General features: G+C 47.7%; 1 protein-coding gene across 2 annotated transcripts in view; it reads left to right on the forward strand.

The window, feature by feature from the left end:
* The first annotated feature begins 6,987 nt into the window (after positions 1-6,987).
* Positions 6,988-23,756, forward strand: part of DOCK2 (dedicator of cytokinesis 2) — a 357,524-nt gene continuing 340,755 nt past the window's right edge. For both annotated transcript variants that reach the window (XM_037057743.1, XM_037057741.1), the window contains exon 1: positions 6,988-7,110. In XM_037057743.1, coding sequence (XP_036913638.1) covers positions 7,068-7,110 — 43 coding nt within the window. In that variant the 5' untranslated portion in view covers positions 6,988-7,067. The remainder of the gene's footprint in view (positions 7,111-23,756) is intronic.

The raw sequence follows: 23,756 nt of genomic DNA on the forward strand, positions 1-23,756 counted from the left end.
CCGTGTGGAGTGTTAATTAGCAGTAAGGTTTGAGGCTATTACCATTTGATGAACTGGAGTGAACCCTGTTAAGCAGGAGAGCTTTTGATCCTTCCTCATCTCCAGTGCCACTCATACATTCACTTCTGGAGATTTGACTGTGGCCTTGGGTGGACATATTTGAATGCAGCGCCACCTACCTGTGGTCTTTGGTGTTGGGACTGAAGGAGTCTCCTGCCTTCTTCACTGCAGGTAATTACTTGTGAGCCCTCAAGTCCTTCTTACCCAGTCTTTCCGGGTCCCGAGAGGCACCTAGAGTTCCCTCCGATAAGTAAAAGTTCGGTAAGTACAAGTTTTAGCTCCAGACTGTTAGCATCGCTCAGAACCAGCTCATAGAAGCTATTTGCCAGGACTCATGGGTAACACAAGAAGAGATGATGAAACTATGGAGTAATACTATGAAGGCTGTAATTCCCAAAGACAGCCACACGACAGACACCAGTGTGGGGTAGGCCAGAGACCCTGGCATGGCAGGTAGACAAATCTTAGCACCCGGGGTCCAGGTGCATTATGGCTGAGAGTTGAGGAGACCCGCAGGAAAGGGAGCCCACCCCATATACTATAGGGGACAAACTTGGAGGCCGGCCAGGGCTTCCCAAGGCAAGAATAGGAGGGGGAAACTTCAGGGACTTGAGGCAGTGACATTTTAGCAACTGCTGTGGAAATATTTTAATATTTAATAACCATAACCATTACAGCCATGCAGTTGAACTGTAGCAGAATCTCAGACCTGAATCTATGGTTCTGAGAAAACCCAACCTTAAAACCATCCACTTCTGCTGTGCTCTAGGGAAAAAGATTTCTGCGATTTACCTAAACAGGAGTCTGGATTTTCTTTGATCTGTACTGGAGGCTTGGCATGGGGCTCTTCTGTGGAACGCCTTGATTTCACAAAGGCAGTAAAATTTCCCAAGTTCCCACAAACCTGCTTTGTTTATCTTTCCTAGCTTATTTTGGGAGTTTAAAAAGACCACAGTTGCTCAGGCAAAACGTCTAGAAAGTCACATGATGAAGAAATTGGAAGAAGGCAAGACTGGAGGCAGGGAGCTCAAGTCCAAGTTTCAGATGAGGATTCTGAACAAGGTAAGGACATGGTGGGGGGTGGGGGGCAGGGCATATCCAAGAGCTGTCTTCGAGATCATCATTTGGGTTGAAAGGGGTTTCAGATGAGTCACTTCTGACCTGAGTGAAGTGGAAGGTGATGATACCACCCGTAGGCAGCCACAGCATTTGATGGCCATAATAAGGGGTTGTACTGCTCTAGCCTCCATATACTTAATTGCAAAATGGGGATAATAATGTTACCTACCTAAAAGGGCTACTTTGAGGATTAAATAACATAATGCACGTAAAGGGTTAAATCAGAGGCTAGCACGAAGTAAGTGCTCAATAAATGTTAGCATTTTTTTTTCCCCCAGGAAATTGAGGCATTGAAAGGCTCAAAAACGTTCTCTTAAACGACACAGCAAGGTTACTGATGGAGTATAGATTCTAGTGCATCCATTAGAAAGCAGAGTCTGGTCACTTCACCTGTTCCATAGGATATGTCGAGCCAGAAGGGAGATAGGCCTGGGCTGTGGCTGTGCAGATGAGCTTGGTTGTGGAAAGAGAGACGTGAATGTGGGGGAGGGGAGTTCCAGGGGCCAGTTGGGCACGTGGATCTGGACCTAAGCAGAGGTCTCGGCCAGACGAGTTTGTGTTGCCACCGCTGTCTCTCAGAGTTTATGTGAAATTAGAATCGTCAGTCGTTTTCTACCTAATAGCTAGGTACCTGATACACGGTGTTTAATAAAATTGTGCGGCCAAGGTCGTTGTAAATTCTTTATGCAGTTTTAGTCAGATTTTTATATCTGACCATCAATTTCTCTTGCCAAAATTTTTCATGATGCCACAGAATCATTAACTGAAATAAAAAGCTTACATTTCAGAAATATAAAAGCCGTATACCAGTCAGTATGAAGTTTAAAGATTTCTATCTGAAAAGCCACTCTATTAAGAAGTTAATTAACCTTCCGTCAAAATAACTTTCTAAACTTCATCTCCCTTGACTATAAGCAACTTTTCAGCTCTTTTAATGTGCAATAGTTGGTTTGTTTAACATTATTTTTAAAAAAAACATTCCTATTTCGGATGTGTTACAAGCCAAATAAGGGAAAAATCTTCAGTGCTCCAATTTCAAGCTCGTGGACCTTCTGGCATTGCCTCCCACCCGTGGCCTCTCACCAAGTACTTCATTTACTGCACTATTGATGGGAACTTGTCTGTATGTGTTATCACAAACCTCAGATGGACCCTGGCTGGGTGGCTCAGTTGGTTGGAGCATCGTCCCATACACCAAAATGCTGTAGGTTCGATTCCTGGCCGGGGCACATACCTAGGCTGCAAGTTTGATCTCCAGCTGGGGTGCAGACCGGAGACAACCTGTCAATGTCTCTCTCTCCCTTCCACCCTTCCTCTCTCTATCCAAAACCAATAAACGTATATCCAGGTGAGGATTAAAAAAAGAAAGAAAAGAAAAAGAAACCTAAGAGGAAAAACAAGCATCTCTTAGGTCACCATGCGTTTATAAGAAATAGAATTTTGTCTAGCAAGGGATGACAAACTATGGTTCATCGACCGAATCTGACTCACCAGATGTTTCTGTATGGACCAAGAACTAAGAATAGTTCTTACGTTTTTCAATAGTTGAAGAGAAATAAAAAGAAGAATATTTCATGACATGTGGAAATTATATGACATGCAAGTTTCGTCATCCATAAGTGAATAAAGGTTTACTGGAATACAGCCATGCTCATTCATTCACGTATCGTCTATAACTGCTTTCATACCACCACGGCAGAGCTGACCACTTGCAGCGAAGACCTCGTATGGCGCTCGCGTTGTTTGCAGTGCTGGTCATCAACCTGGAAATCTCAGGGATGTGATTTCAACTCCGCAGTGTTTCGAATGCCATGCTTGTCACTGTAAAGCCACATGTTGTTTTAATTGTCTGTGCAACAGCCATCATGCTAAGACAAACCAAAAGAAGAACATACAGTGGGATCCAAATGCCACGCTTTTGAGGCGCAGTGGAATGTGGATTTATTTTGTGGTCGATTAGATAGGAAAACATCGTGTTTCTTCTGCCGTGATACCACAGCTGTGCTGAAAGAACACCCCACAATAGAGTAAGCACACATCACAGCATTCCCAATGCAAGAAAGTGATATCCATACAAATTAGCACATTCAAAACAGAGCATCTCATCACAGCATAATGCTTTTATAAAAGTGGAAATAGGACTGTAACCGAAGGAAGTCTTCAAGTGGCTCGTTTATTAAGTACACAAGAAAGGACAGTTACTGATTAATTAATTTAATTATGTTTGATTGTAGCAGCAGGTGAAATGTGTCTGGAGAAGTCGTTTAAGACTTCTAGCCTTTGGGTGACAGTGATTGCTTGAGCAGTTGAAGACCCTGGCAGTGACATCAATAATCAGTTTAACAGTCAGGTAAGTGGTTTCTGGTGGTTTTCCTTGGCTTTCGATGAGTTGCCACATGTTATGAACACAGCTCAGTCGGTCATTTGACAAGTCACTACTGACTTTGAAGTGAATGAAGAAGTAGCCTAAGAAGTGTTCATGTGAAAAAAAGTATGGGCAAAATTATGTTTCAAGAAAATGAGGCAATAGTAATTCAGTACAACCTGAAGTAGAATCTGCTAATATGGGTGACAACTGTAGGTAGTAAATGTATGTGTGAGCAGAAAAAGGCCTTTGGACAAATTTAGAAAGCTTGTGAAAATGTAAAGCGTTTGAAGGTTATACTAACTTGCATTATTCATCAGAAGGTATTTTGTGGAAAATATTTCAGTCTGTTATGTTATTGAAGCAATTGTGTCAAAGGTGAAGTGCATTAACTCTTGTGGACTTAACCATTGTCTATTTTGTGACTTTTGACAAAAATGGTAGCTGCATATTCGGACTTGCCGTACCAACCTCAGAGCAGCTGGCTTCACAGTTATAAGTCATCTATGGCTTTTAATAAGTCATCTGAGCCCAGGTTCAAGACCGAAATTTTTCTAAACAAGAAGAGCCCTCAACCACTATGACTGGACACTGGATAACTTTGGAAATTAGCTTTTGCTGAACATTTCATAATGTGTCCTAATGGAGTCAATCAAAATTGCAACGCAAAACAATAGCTTAATGCAGAATACCATGGTAAAGTCATTTGCATGACAATCAGTGTTTTAAACCAGTGATAGTGAGCTGCTTTGAAAACTTCCTGTGTCGTCAAAAATTAAAACAAAAACTGAGGTCTCCATTTCTACACCAATTTTCAGTGAACGCATTTTCCAGGCTCAAAGTACAGTTTCAGCAGTGTTTTCAGACCTCAGTACAAGTGCAAATGAAATTTTTAAGTTTCCAAATCTATTTAACTGTGCAGTTGAGGAGCTTCCATCTCACTTTCAACTGGAAATGATTAATCTGGAACATAATGACATGCTAAAAGGCACACATCAAGAGGAGATTTAATAGAACGCTACAAATGCCTTTTGAGCAATGAAAATGCTTAATAAAATTTTATGCTCACGGACTGATACGAGTATTTGGCAGCACTTTCATTTGAGAGTTTTAGCCAAGTGTTCCGGTGAGCCAGCTACCAAGTTTAGAGGGTGCGCAATCAACGGAAGACTATTCTCACTTCTGACGCCGGCTGCAAATTTGGGGGAGTCCTGAAACCACCTTCAGGGTCAACAATTCCCTAGCAGGACTTGCAGAACTCACTGACCGCTGTTAGGCTCAGTTACCATTTGTCACTGAGAAAGGACACAGATTTAAGTGACCACGGGAAGAGCCTGGAGTGGAGTCCGAGGAAGTGCCAAAAGTTCTGTCGTTCTCCCCAGGTGAAGTCAGGGTATGTCACTTTCCCTGGCATTGATGTGTGACAATACGGATGGGTAGTGCCAATCAGGAAAGCTCACCCAAACCTCGGTGTCAAAGTTTATATTGGGGATCTGTCACGGAGGCGTGATTGATTGATTGATTGCCCACATGATCGATCTCCACCTCCAGATCAGCTGACATTGCGGGGCCCAGTGCTCACATCTGTCTATGTACATCATACCACGAGTCTTTCTGGCATGGTCAACCCCACCCTAAATCGTCTTTGTACATGGCCCAGCGTGACTTGGGTTTCCCAGGCGTACCATAACATTTCAAGGGCCTAGAGATCTATAATAAAGTTACAGATCACCATTAGCACATGAACAGTTGCAGTCTATTTTGATGAAAAGGAACGCTAACTTTGAACTCCAGTGAAGTGAAAAGTAATCTCAAAAATATATTTTTATTCTTTGACCAGTATCACAAGAGAATATACTCAATTATTTATATCAAATTTGGAATTTTATCAATAAAAACCATGGAAACTTGATTTCTCTTATGTAAGTACCTACATACTAGCCTTGATTATGCCTTTTAGCTTGCAAAGGCTGAAATATTTACTATCTGATTTTTTTATGGAAAAAAAATTCTCCAACCTTTCATGTATAGTCCAATTTGTAATAAATACTGTTGCTGTGGTTAGTTTTAGGAGTTGCTCGGTGGGACTGCAGACCCTAATTAATTATTTAATCAATCACTAATCTAGGTGTGGCTTTGGCAGTTATTTTGTAGATATAATTAACATCTACAATCAGTTGAATTTAAGGAAAGGAGATTGTCCTCAACAATCTGAGCAGACCTGATCCAATCAGTTGGAAGGCCTTAACTGAGTTTCCCTTGAAAAAGAAGAGATTCCAGCTGTGGGCAGCAGCTTCCGCTTCTGCCTGAGAATTTCCAGGCTTCTTTCTATTGGCCTGTTCTACAGACTTTGAACTTGCTGAGCCAATCCCGTGTTCATATATGATTCTCTTTTTCTGTTGGAGTCCTGACCCATTCAACTGCTCACTGTAAATGACACTCCCCAATTTGTCCTGCTAAAAAAAAAAACTGAAAAGGAAATAACCTTATAAAAATGAAATTAATATTTTGCCATAGCTGCCCGTCAGCTGTGGTGTTGCTTAATTTACCTTATTGATTCTCTGGTGCAAGGCAGAAAAGGGGTACTGCGAGTTATGAATGAAGAAAGAAAACTCAGGAAGACTTTCAGCTCAGTCTTCTCACTGTGGATCGAAGAGGCATTTTTTTTTGTTTCTTGATAGAATCTGCTCGCAGAGCAAAAACGAGGGTTCCCCATCAAGACATGTCTCCATTAGCCTAACTCTAGGGGCCTTTCCTGGGGTCCCTGTCACTGGCACCCTTGGCCTCCTGGCGTAGCTGGTAAATCCTGCAGGTATGTATTTTCAGAGAAGAGGTGTTTTGAGTTTTCATCAGATGTTCAAATGCATCTGCGGCACCAAGAGGATAAAAACCGCAAGTGACTTCCCCTCCAGTGGCTATTTAACTCTTATATGTCACCAACTGCATACATTCTTTCTCTGACCCTCACAGTGGCACTTATGTGTTCCCTGCTGCGTGCAGTCTCTTTAATCTCCACAATGATCTCACAAAGTAGGAACTATCATCCCGTTTGACAGATGAGAAAACTGGAGCTTAGGAAAATGAAGGCATTTATGCCCTAGTTGCACAGTGATGAGACGTTGGATTTGAGCTCACATCTGACGCCAGCGCTCCTTGTGCTGGTGCTGGGCGGGAGTTCTGCTCAGTCACTAGGCCCGGTTATCCGGGCACTTCCTCCACTTGTGGTGGTGGCCTGGGTGGCCCCAAGTACCTGCTTGGCCTCTGCCCACTCGTCTGGGGAGGAGACAAACTTGGGGTGGCCCTGGTTTTTCAGGGGGGCTTTCTGCCCTTTTAGCCACCAGGCTGCTACTAGGCCCCTGCTCACCATGAGGGGGGAGGAGCTGGGCTCCCCAGGGAGGAGGGGAGGGCGGGCCTGAGAGAGAGTTTGAAAAGAGGAAGGAAGTGGGGCCCGGCAGGCGCCTTGCCACCCCCTGGCTGCTTCCCCGCGGGACGACTCCAGGGGCTCACAGGCCCCCGGCCCAGCATGGCTCCCTGGCGAAAAACTGATAAGGAGCGGCATGGCGTGGGTAGGTGTGGCTGTGGGATCCGCAGCTGGGAAGAGGGCAGGTGGCCAGAGAGGCGCGCACAGAAAGATGCTGCGGGAGCCAGCAGCTAGCAGCTTGGGTGCTGGCAGCGCGCGCTGATTCAAGGTCCGAGGGGACTCAGTGGCTCCCTCAGCCTGCTGCGCGCCAGCTGGGCGGGGAAGAGGGGGCAATGGAAGAGAAAGGTGGGCACCCGCCCAGCAGGCTGTGCTCAGCCCGCACCATCTCCCTCCCTGCCGTGGGCTGCCCCCTCTCGAAAAAGCTGGTGCTTTCCCCAGATGGGGCCCAGCCCAGCGCTTGGCAGCTGGGCTCTCTGTGCCAGACTCCACTGTCTAAGGAGGGGACTCCGGCTCCCTGTCTGCAGACTTGGCTTTATAGAGTGAGCACTGCTCTCTTCCCTGGGTTGCCTTTGCCTGGCCCAGCGTGCTTCCCTACACCTCTGTCCGAAGGGGCACCCATCTGCCTGCTTCCCTGGCCTGTTCCTCCTGGGTCAGGTGACCTCTGAGTGTTAGTCCAGAAGGCTGTGTAGGCTTGGGGCCTGGGGCTAGAGGGCAGGGATCCTACACTCAGCCCTAGAGAGCCTGGGGGGAGAGAGGCTCCCTCCAGGCTAACTGAGGATATCCAAGAAGCCAGCCTGATCGGCTTCAGCCATCTGAGGTCCCAGAGGCCTTTGCCTCAGCTCATGCGGAAGTGGTGGCTGGGGGAAGGGAGGCCTCAGGTACCGGGACTCCTCTAAGTGACATCTGTGGTGCAATCCCCATAGACTCGATGTGGTTTTCAAACTTAGGTGTAGATTTAAAAACCTCTCTAAGGCTTGCTACTCAGGCAGATACCAGACACCGCCCACAGAGAGGAGGGTGGAGCAGGTGAGAGGAGGGTGGAGAGTGACCAGGTGCAAGGGACGCCAAGGCCACTGTGGGAGAAACGCTGCCTCGGAGAACTCAGCATTTATCCCTTCACTCGCTGTACTCTAGGCACGGTCTTAAGATACATAGTCCCCATCCAGAGAACAAATAATAATCCAGACCCTCCAGGGGGCTCACTTTCTCCATCTATGAAGTGGAAAGTTTGAACTAGACTCCATGAAGACCACTTTGAACTTCAAAGGTTCTCTCACTCTGGCCCTTCCAGCTGAGGGGTATCGAGTTGAAACTCTTCTCAGGGGAAGATGGGCACTATTCAGGGTCACAGGCCACTGCAGGTAGCGGGGTCGATGCGGTCCAGGAATGAAAGTGGGATATAGATGGTGTGTGTCCAGGGAAGCAAAGGGGTTGCTCCTTCCACCTTGGGGGAAGGGTGCATTGGAGAGAATGACTATGCCCAAACCAAGTCAGAGCTACATTTCAGAAGGCCGTGAATGCCAGGCCAAGAGCTGAGACTTTTTCCACTTAGGCAATGGGGAGCCACAGAGGGCTTGTGAGCAGGGGAGGGACGTGAACAGATTTGTGCCGAGCCAGTGTGTAGGGTGGCGGGGGGGAGACAAGGGACAGCGTGGGTGGTCCGGGGTCACCGGGGCAGTTAATGGGGGAGACTGAGAATGGTGGAGGAGCCCTACACTCTGTCCCAGGGGCTGCAGCGTGTTCCTGCTCTGTGTCCTTGACAAGTTACTTACTCTTTCCAGGCCTCCGTTTCCTTGTCTGTGTAATGGGGATAATAACAGCACCTATCTCCCAGGGTCATGGGGGGCACTAAAGGAATTAATTCACACAATGTTCCAAGAATGACAGTTGTGTAAAGTAATCCTCGCTAAGTGATATGAACTGTTGTTTTTAGACTCTGTCCTCTGCACGGAGGCCCAGCTGAGGACATGACATTGCAGGATGGGATGTGGTGACAGGGTGGAGTAGGTTCTCACCCTCTGTGATAGAGGCAGTCCCACTTACATGCGTGGGGTCTGGGAACTCTGTTACGCCCAGACCTGGAGGCTTCTCGAGCTGATGGCATAGACATTTTTCACGGTCACGTAGGAAGATTCTATTTTATGGGGGTCAGAAGGTCTGTGACCCGCTAGGGAGCCGGAGAGTACTTGCTAGGTGCTCGCTCATCAAAGGGATCGATTTTTCTGTGCCCATAACTGGCAGAACTAAGGACGGCCAGCGTCATCCCTCATCTGCAGGCTCTGGGTGGATGGAAGGAAAAGGCAAAGCTTAGGGTTATGACGAGAGNGGGGCAGACAAGGGACAGCGTGGGTGGTCCGGGGTCACCGGGGCAGTTAATGGGGGAGACTGAGAGTGGTGGAGGAGCCCTACACTCTGTCCCAGGGGCTGCAGCGTGTTCCTGCTCTGTGTCCTTGACAAGTTACTTACTCTTTCCAGGCCTCAGTTTCCTTGTCTGTGTAATGGGGATAATAACAGCACCTATCTCCCAGGGTTGTGGGGGGCACTAAAGGAATTAATTCACACAATGTTCCAAGAATGACAGTTGTGTAAAGTAATCCTCACTAAGTGATATGAACTGTTGTGTTTAGACTCTGTCCTCTGCACGGAGGCCCAGCTGAGGACATGACATTGCAGGATGGGATGTGGTGACAGGGTGGAGTAGGTTCTCACCCTCCGTGATAGAGGCAATCCCACTTACATGCGTGGGGTCTGGGAACTCTGTTACGCCCAGACCTGGAGGCTTCTTGAGCTGATGACATAGACATTTTTCACGGTCACCTAGGAAGATTCTATTTTATGGGGGTCAGAAGGTCTGTGACCCGCTAGGGAGCCGGAGAGTACTTGCTAGGTGCTCGCTCATCAAAGGGATCGATTTTTCTGTGCCCATAACTGGCAGAACTAAGGACGGCCAGCTTCACCCCTCATCTGCAGGCTCTGGGTGGATGGAAGGAAAAGGCAAGGCTTAGTGTTATGACGAGAGGGGAGATGGGTCATTAAACAGAAAGGACAGTGCCCAGGGCGAAACTGGTTCGGGTTTGAGTTCTGACACCCTCACGGTTTGCCGACAGGTCTGTGTTCTGATTCTCTCCTTGTAAGTCTAGGCATTACTGCTTTTCCTTGTCAAGGTGTTCTTTTATGAAGAGCATTTGAGATCATGAATATGAAGGCTTAGAGGAAGACAAAGAGGTGGAGTCACGGAGAGGATTGGGGGTCCTCAGAGTGTCTCCAGAGGCCCAGCCAGGCCTGACACAGGGGAGCCTGAACTTCACTTTCCCGTTGGGGTTCCTCTGCAGTGCGGGTGCAGAGCGGCCTTGGCTTCCTCTGGGCTGGGTGGTGTGGGCTGCTGGAGTCCGTCTGTCTGGGCAGCTGGCTCTGCAGGAGGCTGCTTCGTCACCAGAACCGCTTGGCTTCTTGCTCCCCTTGCTGCTTGGTGGGCAGCAGGGTGACCCTCAGGTAGACCCTTGGCAGGCTGTTTTTCCTTTTGTGTTGGAGCCTTAATAAGAGATCCATTAGAGTCCCGGAGAGGACCCTTGGGTAGAGGTGTGGTAGGAGTTTCCAGGGACAAGACACTGTGGCTATGAGTAAGAAAAAGCACAGCCTCTGCCCTTCAAGAGATGCGTGTGCACGGTTAGAGGCTTGGGCAATGACGTCAGAACTGGGTTGAAATCAGGTCCTGTTTTCTCATCTGTGACATCGAGGTCCTGATGATAATATGGGTCTCAGGAGATTGTTGTGAAAAGCAACTGCATGAAAAGCACTTAGAATGTTGGCTGTCTTTGTGAAAGTCGTTGACTGAAGGCAAGGGCCTTACCCAATATTTGCAGGGCCCAGAGAGACACAGGGTAGTGCGCCCTAAGGCCAGGCTCGGGAGAGCCATGCCTCATAAAACGGATCGCTCTATGGTTTACAAGACCCATCTTGTGCGAGATCCTGTTGGTGGCAGGGTAGGGGCTGCTTCTGAACGTCTCTGTGAGACAGTGTATTATGATTTTCATTTTATGGATGAAGAAACGGAGGCTCAGTGTTTGTCGAACTTGAAAGTACATGGGCTGGGTCTTAAATTCAGTTGACTTCAGACCCTAGACTCTTCACACCACACTAGGAGGGGACCTGGGTGGAGGAACATTATAGACAAAGGCAGCAGGTTGAAATGTGTATGGTATTGGGGTTAAACAATATATAATTGGCTTCTGTTTTAGAGGATGTTTGTAGTGAGAAAGAGCATTGGAGATATAGATTACCACCAGATTGGGAAGGGCTTTGAGTGCAAAGCTTATCAATTTGGACTTCATTCTGGGAGCAGAGAAACTTTTGAGCAGATTGTCATCTGTAAGAAGTCAGTATAATTAATTAGGGGAAGGACAGGGATAAAGTAGAAGAACAGAAGTGAGTGACAGTTTACCTTTCCACTGCCTGTGCGCACAGTTAATCTTGTGGGAGTCCACTTACTGTATTTTGCCCTGTACAATGCATTCCCATGTGTAATGCCCACCCACATTTTTGGCCCAAACTTTCAGGAACAAATCTTTCATTTAAATTTTTTAATTTAATTTTTTATTTATATATAAGACCAATTATAATATTCCAGGGTATTATTTTGCATATGGATATCATTATTGCTTTCTATAGTTACACTTTTAATTCATATGCATAAATTAGAGAATTAAAAACACTTATATAGATATGGAATTAGTACTACCCATGTATAATGCACATCCTTATTTTTCTCTGAAAAATTTGGGCAAAACTGTGCACATTATACACAGCAAAATACAGTATATATTTAACATTTCCTCTTGGTCTTTACTGTCTTAATCCCCTCTGCCTGAGACTCTTGTCAGTGATGAGAGCTTTCTCTTTGGAGGAGAGAAGGGATGGTGGGAAAGGAGGAGATAGAAAGAATAAGTAACTGTATCAGGTGGGATTTAGTGTGACTATGGGTGACAGAAAACCTCCAAAATTGTAGCTTTAACCACGCTAGAAGTTTATTTCTCCCTCACAGAAAGCCTAGAAATAAATGGCCCACGAAGAGGTGGGAGAGAGGCTCATCCTGTCTCCTGCACTGCTTCCTTGGCAAGGCTTCTGCCTCCTGAAGCAAACTGGCTGCTTAAGGTTTAGCTGCCAGGTTCACCTTCCAGACAGCAGGAAGAATGAAGGCAACCAGAAGGCCATGACCCACTTGACACTTTCTTATATCCTATTGGCCCATACCTAATCATGGGACTGTACCTAGCTGCAAGGGAAGCTAGAACATGTAGTTTGTAATGGAGGCTAAAAATTAGGAGTGCCATTCCTAAGGAAGAAAGATGAGAAAGATATTGGAGATGATATATTAGCTTGCTAAGGCTGCCATAGCAAAAATACCCAGACTAGGTGTTTTAAACAACAGAAAGTTATTGTTCTCACAGTCCTGGAGGCTGGAAATCTAAGACCGAGGTGCCCATAGTGCCCAGGTGTCTCTCCTGAAGCTTCCTTGGCTTGCAGACAGCTGCCTTCTCGGTACTTTATCCGCACATGGTCATCCCTCTGTGCATGCTTCCCCCCAGGTGTCTCTTCCTCTTCTTAGAAGGATACCAGTCATATTGGATCAGGCCCCCAGCCTAACAGACTCATTTTAACTTAATCATATCCTTAAAGACCTGCTCTCTAAATATGGTTACATGCTGAGGTACTGGGGGTTGGGACTTCAACATATTAATTTATGGCAGTAGTGGGGACAAGAATTGACTTGATACCAGATGACCTGTGGTCTGTGGCATGAAATTTAGGGACGGTAAAAGAAGGCTTCAAGGCAGGTGAGCATAGGTAAAATATTTGTTTGCTCTGCAGCTGGGCCTGCCAGGTAGATTTGTACAGGGGCTTCAGTTCTGCTTAGAAACCTCCTCTCTATGCAGGTGGTCTCTAGTTATGGTTGTGTACCTGCGTGGGGTGTGGGGGGTATTGGTTGATTCCTTCAGAGGCCCGTGAGGGAGAATCTGATCTAGGCCTCTCCCCTGGCTTCTAGTGCATTGCAGGAAATCTTTGCAGTTCCTTGGCTTGTAGGGGTATCACCCTGGTCTCTGCCTTCACCTTCACATGGAATCCTTCCCGTGTTGGTGTCTTTCTCCAAAATTACCCTTTTAGTAAGGACACCAGTCATACTGGGTTGGGGCTCACCCTAATGACCCCGTTTAACCTGACTACTTCTGTAAAGACCTGATCACCAAAGAAGGCCACATTCTGAGGCCCTGGGGGTTAAGACTCTAACATGCCCTTTGTTTTGGGGGAAGGGGCACAATTCAAATAGTATAACGAGCTCTGCAAACGTGGAGAAGGGGTCTTTCCCACATTTTGATGGGGAATGTGGCTGAACCTGACCAGGGATGCAGGCGATGTGGATGCAGCCCAGGACCCTGGACAGAGCTAGTCCATGCGGAGCTGGGCAGACGCGGGGTGGGCAGTGGGTGCCGGAGTCCCTTGCAGCACAGGTTCTTATTACAAGGAACTAGATGCACTCATACTGGTTTGATAAAAAGTTGGGTGGTGCGTATGTGTGTGTAGAGGGGGAAGCAGTGTGTTTTAAGGGTCAGGGGAACCCAACAGAAATTCAGGAAATCAGAGTGGCAGGCTCCTGGGAGGGCCTGAGCTTAGGAGTCCTGCAAACCTCCGACGTTCTTTCCACAGCTTTCCGTGTTCTCTAAACACATCAGCTTCCCTCTAACTTGTCTCCTGGCCAACTCCTGAGTCCTCTGCTCCTTTCTGATTTTGATATTCATCTGATAACACCATGATGGGGGCCCCCTGCCCTAATCCGCACTGTTTTGCAGTTCAAGTATCTACCGAATCTTCTCTCTCTGCTGATTTGTCGAAGTTCTGAGAGAGAATATGTGGCCGACTCATCATTTTAAGGAAAGGCCACTCAAGTTGGAGATCATTACCTGCCTAAGAATAGGCCCCAGTCTGATCAGGGTGCTGCCCTGCCTGGTCCAGTACACTGTGACTATGGGGTGGGGTCGTGAAGCTTGTTACTCATTGAGCCTGAGCCACGGGTGGGGGCAGATTGTTTGAGTAGGAGGCGTGGGTGGAACAGACAACCCAAATACATCACAGCAAGACTCTGCTACAGAGAGACCAGGTGTTGTCAAAGGCAACACTTAGGGAGGGGGGATAGAAAACATCATTTACTCACTAACTTGTTCATTCATTCACTCATCCTTTCTTCACTTATTTCTTAAATATTTGCTTGGTGTGTCCTATGTGCTGGGCACTAGGCTAGACACTGAGGTTACTAGAATTAGGCCAGTATGGCTCCTCCCCTTTGGAGCTTATAGTCTGTGGGGAAGACAAAGAAGAACTACGTGGACAGTACAATAATCATACAATCACCAATTGTGATATGTATTATTGTAATAAAGGAGCGTCGTTCATGAATGAAAATACTGGAGGGAGTGGTCTTAAATAGGTAACCCGAGAAGGCCTCTCGGGAGCAATGGGGAAAAGAGCCCCAAGGGAAAAGCCTGGACAGATCTTAGTACACATGTCTTTGCTATAACTGTGTCTTTGCACCGGTCCCCGGAAATTAGTCAGGTGCAAAAAAACACATGGGCTGGAAAGCTCATTCCTTCCTCCTGTCAATTCTCAGGTGCCCGGGCCTCCTCCTTTCCAGTGTTTCGGCAACTGGGGGTTGTTTGAGGAGTGCCCGCTGGGCTGGCTGTTGGAGTCCCCATAGGAGATTGTCCTGATCCTTAGGTTCACAGGGGCCTCGTTAGCTGGGAGCCTCTTGCACCCAACCATAATGTTTCTGTTTGGATGGATCTCGACAGACAGTGTCTGCTAGACTCTGCTTCCCCCTGAGGTCAGCATCCTTATGTTGCCGCTGTAGTTTGAGACAGGCAGTGTATCCACCATAATGTTCTGCTGACTTCCGGACCTTTGGACTTCTTTCTGGGTTTTTTGTGGGTTTTTATTTTTTAAGGCTTACAGGCTGTTCATTTAATACTTAATTACACATGGGCGCCACAGTCTGTGTTTTACAGCAAATGTTCTGCAAACAGGGAATGATGATGTTTATCGCCTTCCAACTCCAGAGGGAAATGGGTAGAGACACCGCAAATGTTCCTTTTAATAGGAGCATTCTCCTTTCTTCCCAATTCCTTTAATTGGTGCAAGTCGAAAAGCAGTCAGCTGAGTCTGTGAGCCTCTCAAGTCTGACTCCGTTTTTTGTTCTCCTTGGAGAAAGTCATCCCTTGCCCTTCTGACCCCACCAGGACACTGTCAGCGTCTGCATTGTTTAAAGCCTCCGTCAGGGAAGCTGGGGATGTGGGGAAGTGTGACTAACAACGTGGGCACTTCCCCAGACCCTTCTCCAGGCATCGCTCCAGGGCACTCAGTATTCCACTGACGACCCAGGATCCCTCGGGTCGGAGGCTAAACTACGTGGAACTTCTGACCTGCACCCGTGCCTCAGGATGCCACACAGGGTCTGGGCAGAAGCGATGCCGAGCAGGCACTTATTGGGCTGGATTCAGTGGGGGCAGTGCCAGGCCTTGCGACTGGCATGTTGGACTGTGGAGGAGGAGCCTACCTGGTGCCAGCTGAACCCTGGGGGGTTGCCTGGAGACTGGGATTTTGCTGCTTACCTCGTTGGTGGAGGCAGGTTTCTTCAGGAAAAAGCATTCAGATAGAATAAAAAGTCAAGGCCAAGGTCCTGAGCGGGGAGCCCCTCTGATGTGTGGAAGGAGGAGAGCGAGAAACGGGTGCACTAGTAGGACATGGCTCTTCAGGGGGAGGGTGGGCTGGGCAGCACCTGGGTCATGCCCTGACGACTTTGGTTTTTACTCCGAATGGAATGGGTGGAGCATTTTAGGGTTTCATGGAATTGTAGAATGTTCTGTTTTGTTTTAAAAGAATCATCCTAGCAGCTTTGTGGTGGATAAGTAGAGGGGAATTAAATGTGGAAGCAGGGAGCCCGAACTGGTGTGGCTCAGTTGGTTGGGCGTCATCCCACAAAGCAAAAAGTCTCTGGTTTGATTCTCAGTCAGGGCACCTGCCTGGGTTGCGGGTTTGGTCCTGATCAAGGATAGGTCCCGCACTGGAGACAACCAATCCATGTTTCGCTCTCACAACGAAGTTTCCCTCCTCTCTTTTCTCCTCTTTCTAAAAATAAATAAATAAAATCTTAACAAAAATAAATTTGGAAGCATGGAGGTCAGCAAGGCAACTGTCACAATAACCAGGCAAGACTTGGTGGTGGAGCGCGTCGGTGGCGGGGGCGGGGGGGGGGGCAGAGGGGGGGGCGCGGCAGTGGAGGAGGGGAGATGTGCTGAGAATCTGGATGCGTGTGCTGTGGGTGGAGCAAATGGGGTTTTTCCTCCTGGATTGGATGTGGGCCTGAAAGGAAGAGAGGAGTCAGGGGTGGAGCTAGGAGCTGCCGAGGATAAGAAAGGCATTTTAATAGTCAGTTCGGATCAATTAAGTTCAGTAAGCCTGGGTTAAGTGATGGTCCTGAGCTGGGTATTGGGGCCCCGAGTTGAAAGGGGCACAGGCTCTGCGTTCAGGAAGCTTACGGTCCGGTAGGAATTTCCTTCTTTCTGCCAGAGGCAGCAGAGAACACCACCATTATTCATACTGAGGTCCCCATTTCACAGGTCAGGGGTGTGTGCACCTCTTGCTTCGTGTTCCTATGGCTCCTGCCATCGCGCTCATTCTCACCCCAGTGGAATATTCCACTGCAGCCCTGTGTGGAATTATCTGGCTTCTCCACAGAATGAAATTCTGTGGCAGCAATACCGTGTTTCTTGCTCTTTTCCAGCGCATAATGCCTTGCACAAAGCAGGTGCTCATTTAGTAGCTGTTGATTGGGTGATGGATGGATGGGTGGGTGGGTGGATGGATAAATGGATGGATTGATGCATAGATGGATGGGTGGTGGGTGCATGGGGTGGATGGATAGATAAGGGAGTAGCTAGAGGAGTGGGCATCGGTGGTGGGATGGAGAGGGGCAGAGATTGGAGGTTTTTCACTTTCTGGTGCCTCATAAGGTTCAGATGGACAGAGTCGCCCCGTCTTGCCTTTGTATCCTCACTGCTACCTCGTTCCCTGTCTGGAGGAGGTCCCGTGAGAGCAGCACAGCCATCCATGGGCTGTTCTTGAACTCTTCTCCGAACACCTGGCCCCCTGTAGTTGGCCACGGCATCAAGGGCCAGAGTCGCCATCCTGGGGCTGCACGTGTCTGGCTAATCTCCTCTCCCGCCTCCCTCCCCCCCCTGCCTTCCCTCCCCACCCAGCTCTTCAGGGCTCTCACTCTAGTTCTTCCCCTTGCACTCCCTCTCCCCACCCTCTCCCTCCAGCCTCACTTCCTTCATGAGGCCTCTCTAGGTCTCTTTCCTCTGAGAGCCCACAGCTGCTGTGACCTACAGCATGGCCTTTGTCTTGAAGACAGCTTCTTGTTTCTTGTGTGCTCATTTTGGCTCTTCAGCTAGACCGCACAAAAACTCCAGGAGAGCAGGGGCCATTCCCTCTCACCCCCGCAGAGTGCCAGGCACTCCCTGGACTGAGGGCTGGCGGTGGCTTTCATGACAAAGCTTCTCTTCCAGCTCCGGTGTGTGAGTGTGTGAACGCAGCAGAGTGTGTGCGCACACATCTGTGCATGTGTGCATGTGTGCTTGTGCCTATAGAGTATGGAAAGGAGAGTGCGAATCTCAGCCCGACGTTTCAGAGCAGGACTTGCCAACCTTAACCGTGCGGACACTTGGGGCCCGATGATTCTGTTACGGGCTGCCCTGTGCGCTGCAGGGTGTTGAGCAGCATCCCTGACCTCCACCAGCTGGGTGCTAGGAGCTCTTCCCCTCCCCGTCCCCCGGGGTTTCGACAACCAAAATGCCTCTAGACATTGACAGATGTTCCCTTGGGGGACAATTGTCCCCAGTTGAGAATCACCATTTTAGAGAACTCCCGGGAGCCCCAGCTTTCCTCAAAGTGGGCCACTTTGGCCCACTAGAAACTGAGCGCAGTGATGAGCCACCCGTACGGTTATTGTGTGGGTCCAACAAGCACCTGGCAGAGAGCAGGTGCTGAGGACACACACACAGTGAGTGACTGGGTGATGGCGCAGCAGGATGAGGGAGTGAGCTCTGGAGCCAGCCTGCCCGCGGTGAAGTCCTGGCTCAGCTCCTTCCCAGCTGTGTGACCCAGGCTCCGCATGTGATCTTACAGTACCTCAGTGTCCTCTCTGTAAAATGGAGCACCTAACAGTTGTACCCACCACAAGAATTGTGATGAGGACCAAGTAAGTGACTGTGGGTTAAGTCCTTGGAATGGTCTGGCCCTTAGAGTGCTGTTCAGTGGGGGCTGTAATTTCTCCGTCCTCTCCTGGGCGGTGGAGGGGCACCACCTCCTCCTTGGTTTCCTGTGGCTGGGACTCTCCTGCCTCAGTCACTGCCAACTTGCACCGCTTTGGAGCTCTGGCCTTGCTGCCCAAAGCTTCAGCTGAGTCATCTCATTCACCCTCCCCAGTTCAAGGCCAGGATGTTGCCCTGGTGCTGAGGCTGTGGCCACCCTGCCCAGACACTTCAGATAGACTGCTTGTACATTTCCATGAACGTGTTTCACGTGAATCCAAAGTGGACCTGCTGGCTAGTTCTATTCCCCCTTGGAGCGGAGACCCTCCAGAGCCCACCTCAGGCACTGGAGGACTGAGCTTCAGGCAGTTACATTCTTTTTCTCCATTATTGTTTTGTTCCTCTCGTATGGTTACTTGCTCAAACTCTTGGTGTCGCTGAAGCTTTCGTTTTCCAACATAGCAGCAAGTGGCAGGGGTCCAGATGAGGTATGAATCCATCCCAAAGGGTCCCAGGGCACTTGCTGGCTGCAGTCACAACTGGCAGCCAAGCTGGGTTAGCATCTCTCGAAGGAAACTCGGGAAATGCAAGAAAGAGCCAGAAGAAGGAACTCACCTGTGCTCCATGTTTGTGCCCCTTCGGTTCAACAAGTGTTTGTTAAAGCTCAGTAGCTCCTGATTGGACTGCTGCTGTGGACCAGGGACTGTTCTCAGCCCAGGGAACTTAATGCTCAACCAGACAGACTCTGTCTCTACCCTCACCCAGGCTGGAGAGGACAGGAAATGAGCAAGTCCAACATAAATGTACACACACACACACACACACACACACACACACACACAGGGTCCGGCAGGAGTAAGGTCTGCTTGAGTGTGGTTGGTAGGGTAATACCTGGGTGTAATGATTTTTGTTTTAATTGGAACATCTCACCTAAAATGTTATACAGTGTGCTTGAGTGTGATATTTTACATTACGGAATTACGTGCTTATGATTTTGTAGTAAAAGGTTTTGTAATAAAAAAGGGGTGTTGTTGTGCCAGACCCTGTCTCTACACACGCACACACACACACGCGCGCGCACACACAATGAGTTGTGATATCAGCAAGGGGCTGGTCAGGGCAGCAAGGACTTTGGATACCGATTTGGGATTGAATCCCTTTTTACCACTTAATCTCTGAGTTTCTCACGTGTTAGCTGGAGGGCGATGCCTCGGAGGGTTACTGTGAAGGCCGAATGAGTTCACATGAGAAAGAGGCTAGGGACTTTGTCTGTTTTATCTGTCACCGTAACCCCAGTAACCAGAGCAGTACCCAGCACACAGTAGGTGCTCAAGTGAATGTCTATTGAAAAATCATGTACTTGGTATACAGTATGTGCTCAGTAAATCTGTTTACCATTTGGGATGGGGAGATGTGTGCAGAGAGGTTAGAATCCAGACTTCTGAATCACTCTGTCTCTCTGGCTGTCTTTCTGCCTATCCGGTGGGTAAGTTCGTTTACTTTTCCTGTGCCTCAGTTTCCTCATCTGTACATCCCAAGGAGACAGTGTACTTACCTCCTAGCATTGCCCAAAGCACAGAGACCCCACCCTGGTTGCCTCTATGAGTCCTGTGGTGTAACAGTTGTGCTTACTTTTTTCTTCTCTCAACTTGGGCTTCTGGTGAGTAGGGTACTTCCGGACATTAGATAGCGTTGGAGGCTAAAAAGTGGGTCCAGGTCCCAGGATTGTTGGAAGTCCCACCTGCCTCGAAGTAGCCACTCCCACTGGCTTGTCAACGCAGGGTTTCCAACATGAGAGCCCTCGTTGGGTTCTGTGACCCCAGTGGCCCCGGTACTTGAAATACCCTTTTGGTCCTTGGCCATAAGCATTCAGGTTTTGATCTGGGTGGGCTTGTCGGTCACCAGCTGCTGCCGCGGTTCCTGAGTAGTGCAGTGTTTTGGTACAGGTTCGGTTCTCCTTGGGGAAGTGTCAGCATTCGCCAGCCAGGGCTGGAGACCTTGTATGAAAGGGGAAGCTGGGAGGGGCGTCTGTGGGAGTCCTTTTCCCCACTCATCTGTCTTCCGTGGGTGGCCAGGGCTGGGGCGGGGCAGGTTATGATTTCAGCAATTTGTGTGTATTCTCTGTCCTATTTCTTCCTCGTGTTTTTCTTCCCTTTTCATCCCTCACTCAGAAATTCAGAGGGTTAGGCCTGCAAGGAATGGGGAAGAAGATGACCTGTTCTTACGCTGGCCAGAAACAACTCAAGTGAGGATCGCAGATAAGCAATCAGACTTGAGTGGCATCCTGGCTCAAAGTTTCCTGTTAGTCATTTAGAAAACTGAACAGAATTGGGTGTTGCTGTGCAAAGCCACTTCCTTTGTCGGTCATGTCTGCTTTTCCCCAAATGGAGCGTTGAGAAGAGAGGCCCCTTCACAAGCAGAAACACGTGTATAAATCAAGTGGCAAAGGCAGTTACTTTTGTTTTTATGAGATAGAGTCCTTGGAATGGATACAGACCTTCACGTTGAATACTAAGTTTCCAGACCTGCTCAAGACATCTTAAGCTGATTGATTGGAACCTTCTCACCTGACAGAGCTGAGCAGAGAGTGCGGGAATTCCAAGGGAAAGCCAGGGATGAGACGGGACAGAACAGTCTTGCCCTCCAGACACCCGATGGACAGGCCCAATTTGCTAGTGTTCCCGAAGCACACACGTACTTTGGATGGTTTTCTTCTGTCGGAAACCTCAGGTGCCTCTGTGGCCCTGCCCAGCTTTGTGGCAGGCAAGTCCTCGGTCCTCATCTGGACCTTCAGGGCTTGAGGAAGCAGGGAGTGGAGGGTCTGTAGACCTAGGGCACCAGCAACCCAGAGGGTGTCCGATCACCAGGAGCCTTGGTGGGGACGGGGTTTAAAATCAGGCCCAGTGTGGAGGGAATGAAGAAACAGGCCATATGTATGCAGGAGAAGTGAATTCTGAGTCCCCACGGCCCTGTGAAGGTTCTCCTTTGGACAAAGGACTTATTTCATTCAGTGTTGACTCACAATGCCATTGGCTGCAAGCTGCAGGGAGGGAGTTTAAAGGTGACCTAGGGAAGAGCTCTGGAAGGGTTCTGAACGGATTAGCAATACTTTGGGAGGTTTTACCAGGCCAATAAAAAGAAAAGTGAGCATTGTTCATGGAGCACTAACTCTGGCTAGACACCAAGTCAGGCCCTCTCTGTGTGTTAATCTCAGCCGTTTCCTAGGAACCCTGTAAGGGAGGGACTCTCATCTCCTCCATTCTACAGTTAGGGAAACTGAGGCTCGGGGAGGTGAGGGTGCTGCTCAGGCAGGCTGCCACTGGCCTTGTGCGGATTACCAAAAGACACCACTCCCCTGGTGGGCAATGTACCAGAGTAGGGCACAGGCCTTGGCAAGCAGATTGCTGGCTGGGTGCCGGCCTCCGGGGCTCTCTTAGCCAGGGGGCCTTGTGCAAGACAAAGCCTGTGTAATCACATGCTGTGGCTGAGGGCATGAGGTCAGAGCTGCTGAACAGCGGAACTGGGCTCAAGAACCACATCTGTCTGACTTCAGAGACACTGGCTCTTAACTCCCAACCTTCTTCATCTCTCAGGATGGAGACTTTTCATCCCTGAGAATGCTCACAAGACTAGTTTGTGAAAGAGCGTATTTGTACAGGTCTTTGAACCAAGGAGCCTGCAGTTTCCTCCTTTTCCCTCAGAGAATGCAGCTCAGAGAATGTGCAAGGCTGAAGCAGGAAGCAGGATCTAGTGGACACCTGAACACCTGCCATCTAGGTGCCGCAGGGAAGCAGTGGGTACAGAGAATGAACAAAGCACAGGGCTGAATTTGAGTCCTGGCTCTGTGATTTACCACCAGGCGGGTAAGGGGGAATCTTGGGCAAGCCACTCAAACCCTCTGAACCTCAGTTATCTCATCTGTAAAATGGGGACAGTACTTGCCCCATGCCATAGTCGTGATGATTACCTGAAAGGACCACTGAGAGCATGCCTGTGACACAGTGAAGTGCCATTATTAATGCCTCTTGTTTATGTGTGAGGGGGGTTCTGATCACATTTCCTCCCCAAGGCCTCTTCACTGATGTGATCGCTGTTTTTGCTGAATTCATAGGTCGTAGCAGGGCGTGCTTTCATTTTCATTTGTTTCAAGACGTTCTCTAATTTTCCCTGTGAGTCCTTTGACCTACTGGTTGTTTACGAGTATGTCATTTAATTTTCAAATATTTATGAGTCTTCTGGTTTTCTTTCTAGTATTCAATTCTACCCTTATTCCTTTGTGGTTAGAAAAGATGCTTTGTATGATTTCATTATTTTTAAAATTCTGAAGACTTGTTTTGTGGCCTAACATTGGTCTATTCTGAAGACTGTTCCTCGTGCACGTGAGAAGAATGTGTATTCTGCTATTGTAAGATGCAGTGCACTATATATCAGGTCTCCTTATTTATTGTATTGATCTTTTTCCTTATTGATTTTTATGCCTAGCTACTGTATTCATTACTAGTAAGGGAGTTTTGAAGTCTTCAGTTATTACTGTTGAACTGTTGCTCTCTCCCGTCAGTTGTGTCAATGTTTGCTTCATATATTTTAGTATTCTATTATTAGGTATGTGTGTACCTGTAATTGCTACATTTCAGTGGTGTACTGGCTTTTTGTCAATATATAATGTCCTTCTTTTTCTCTTGTAATAATTTTTTTTACTTAAAGTCTCTTTTGTTTGATATTAGTACATTGACACAGCTCTCTTTTCATTATTACTTTTTTTTTCATTCTTTCATTTTGACCCTACTTTTTGTCTTTGGGTCTAAAGTGAATCTCTTGTATATAATATACAGTTAGTATCTGGTGGTTTTTGTTTGTTTGTTTGTTTTTCAGTTCTTTCTGTCAATATCTGACTTTTTTTCAGGAGAGTTTAATCATTTACATTTGAAGTAATGTTGGTAAGGAATGACTTCCATTTTGCATATATATGTATATACACACACACACACATAAACACATGTCTTGTATTTGTGTCTCGATTCTTTATCTCTTCTTTTGTGTTTAACTGATTTTTTTTGACTGTTGATTCCCTTCTCATTTACGTTTCTCTATATTTTTAGTTACCTTAGTAATGGTTAACCTGGGGTTTACAGTTAACATCTTACATCTATAACAGTATAGTTCGAGACGATATCAGTTGAGCGTCAATAGTAGACAAAGTGTCTGCTTCTGTACAAACCTGTCTCTCCCTTTTTTATTGTTCTCACACCTATATACAGTGTATGTACATTGTTATAGATTTGTAATTAATGTTTTGTGCATTTGTTTTTTAATTATTGATTAGTGATGAACTCCCTGTTTTTTATTATCTCAATTTCGCTCTCTTTTTGAAGGATATAGAACTCTTGGTTGACAGGTTTCTTTTCTTTCAGCATTAGAAGTATGTTATTCCACT

This window comes from Sturnira hondurensis, unplaced genomic scaffold, assembly GCF_014824575.4.
Source record: "Sturnira hondurensis isolate 20B ecotype Veracruz unplaced genomic scaffold, ASM1482457v3 Scaffold0009733, whole genome shotgun sequence".
Taxonomy (NCBI): domain Eukaryota; kingdom Metazoa; phylum Chordata; class Mammalia; order Chiroptera; family Phyllostomidae; genus Sturnira; species Sturnira hondurensis.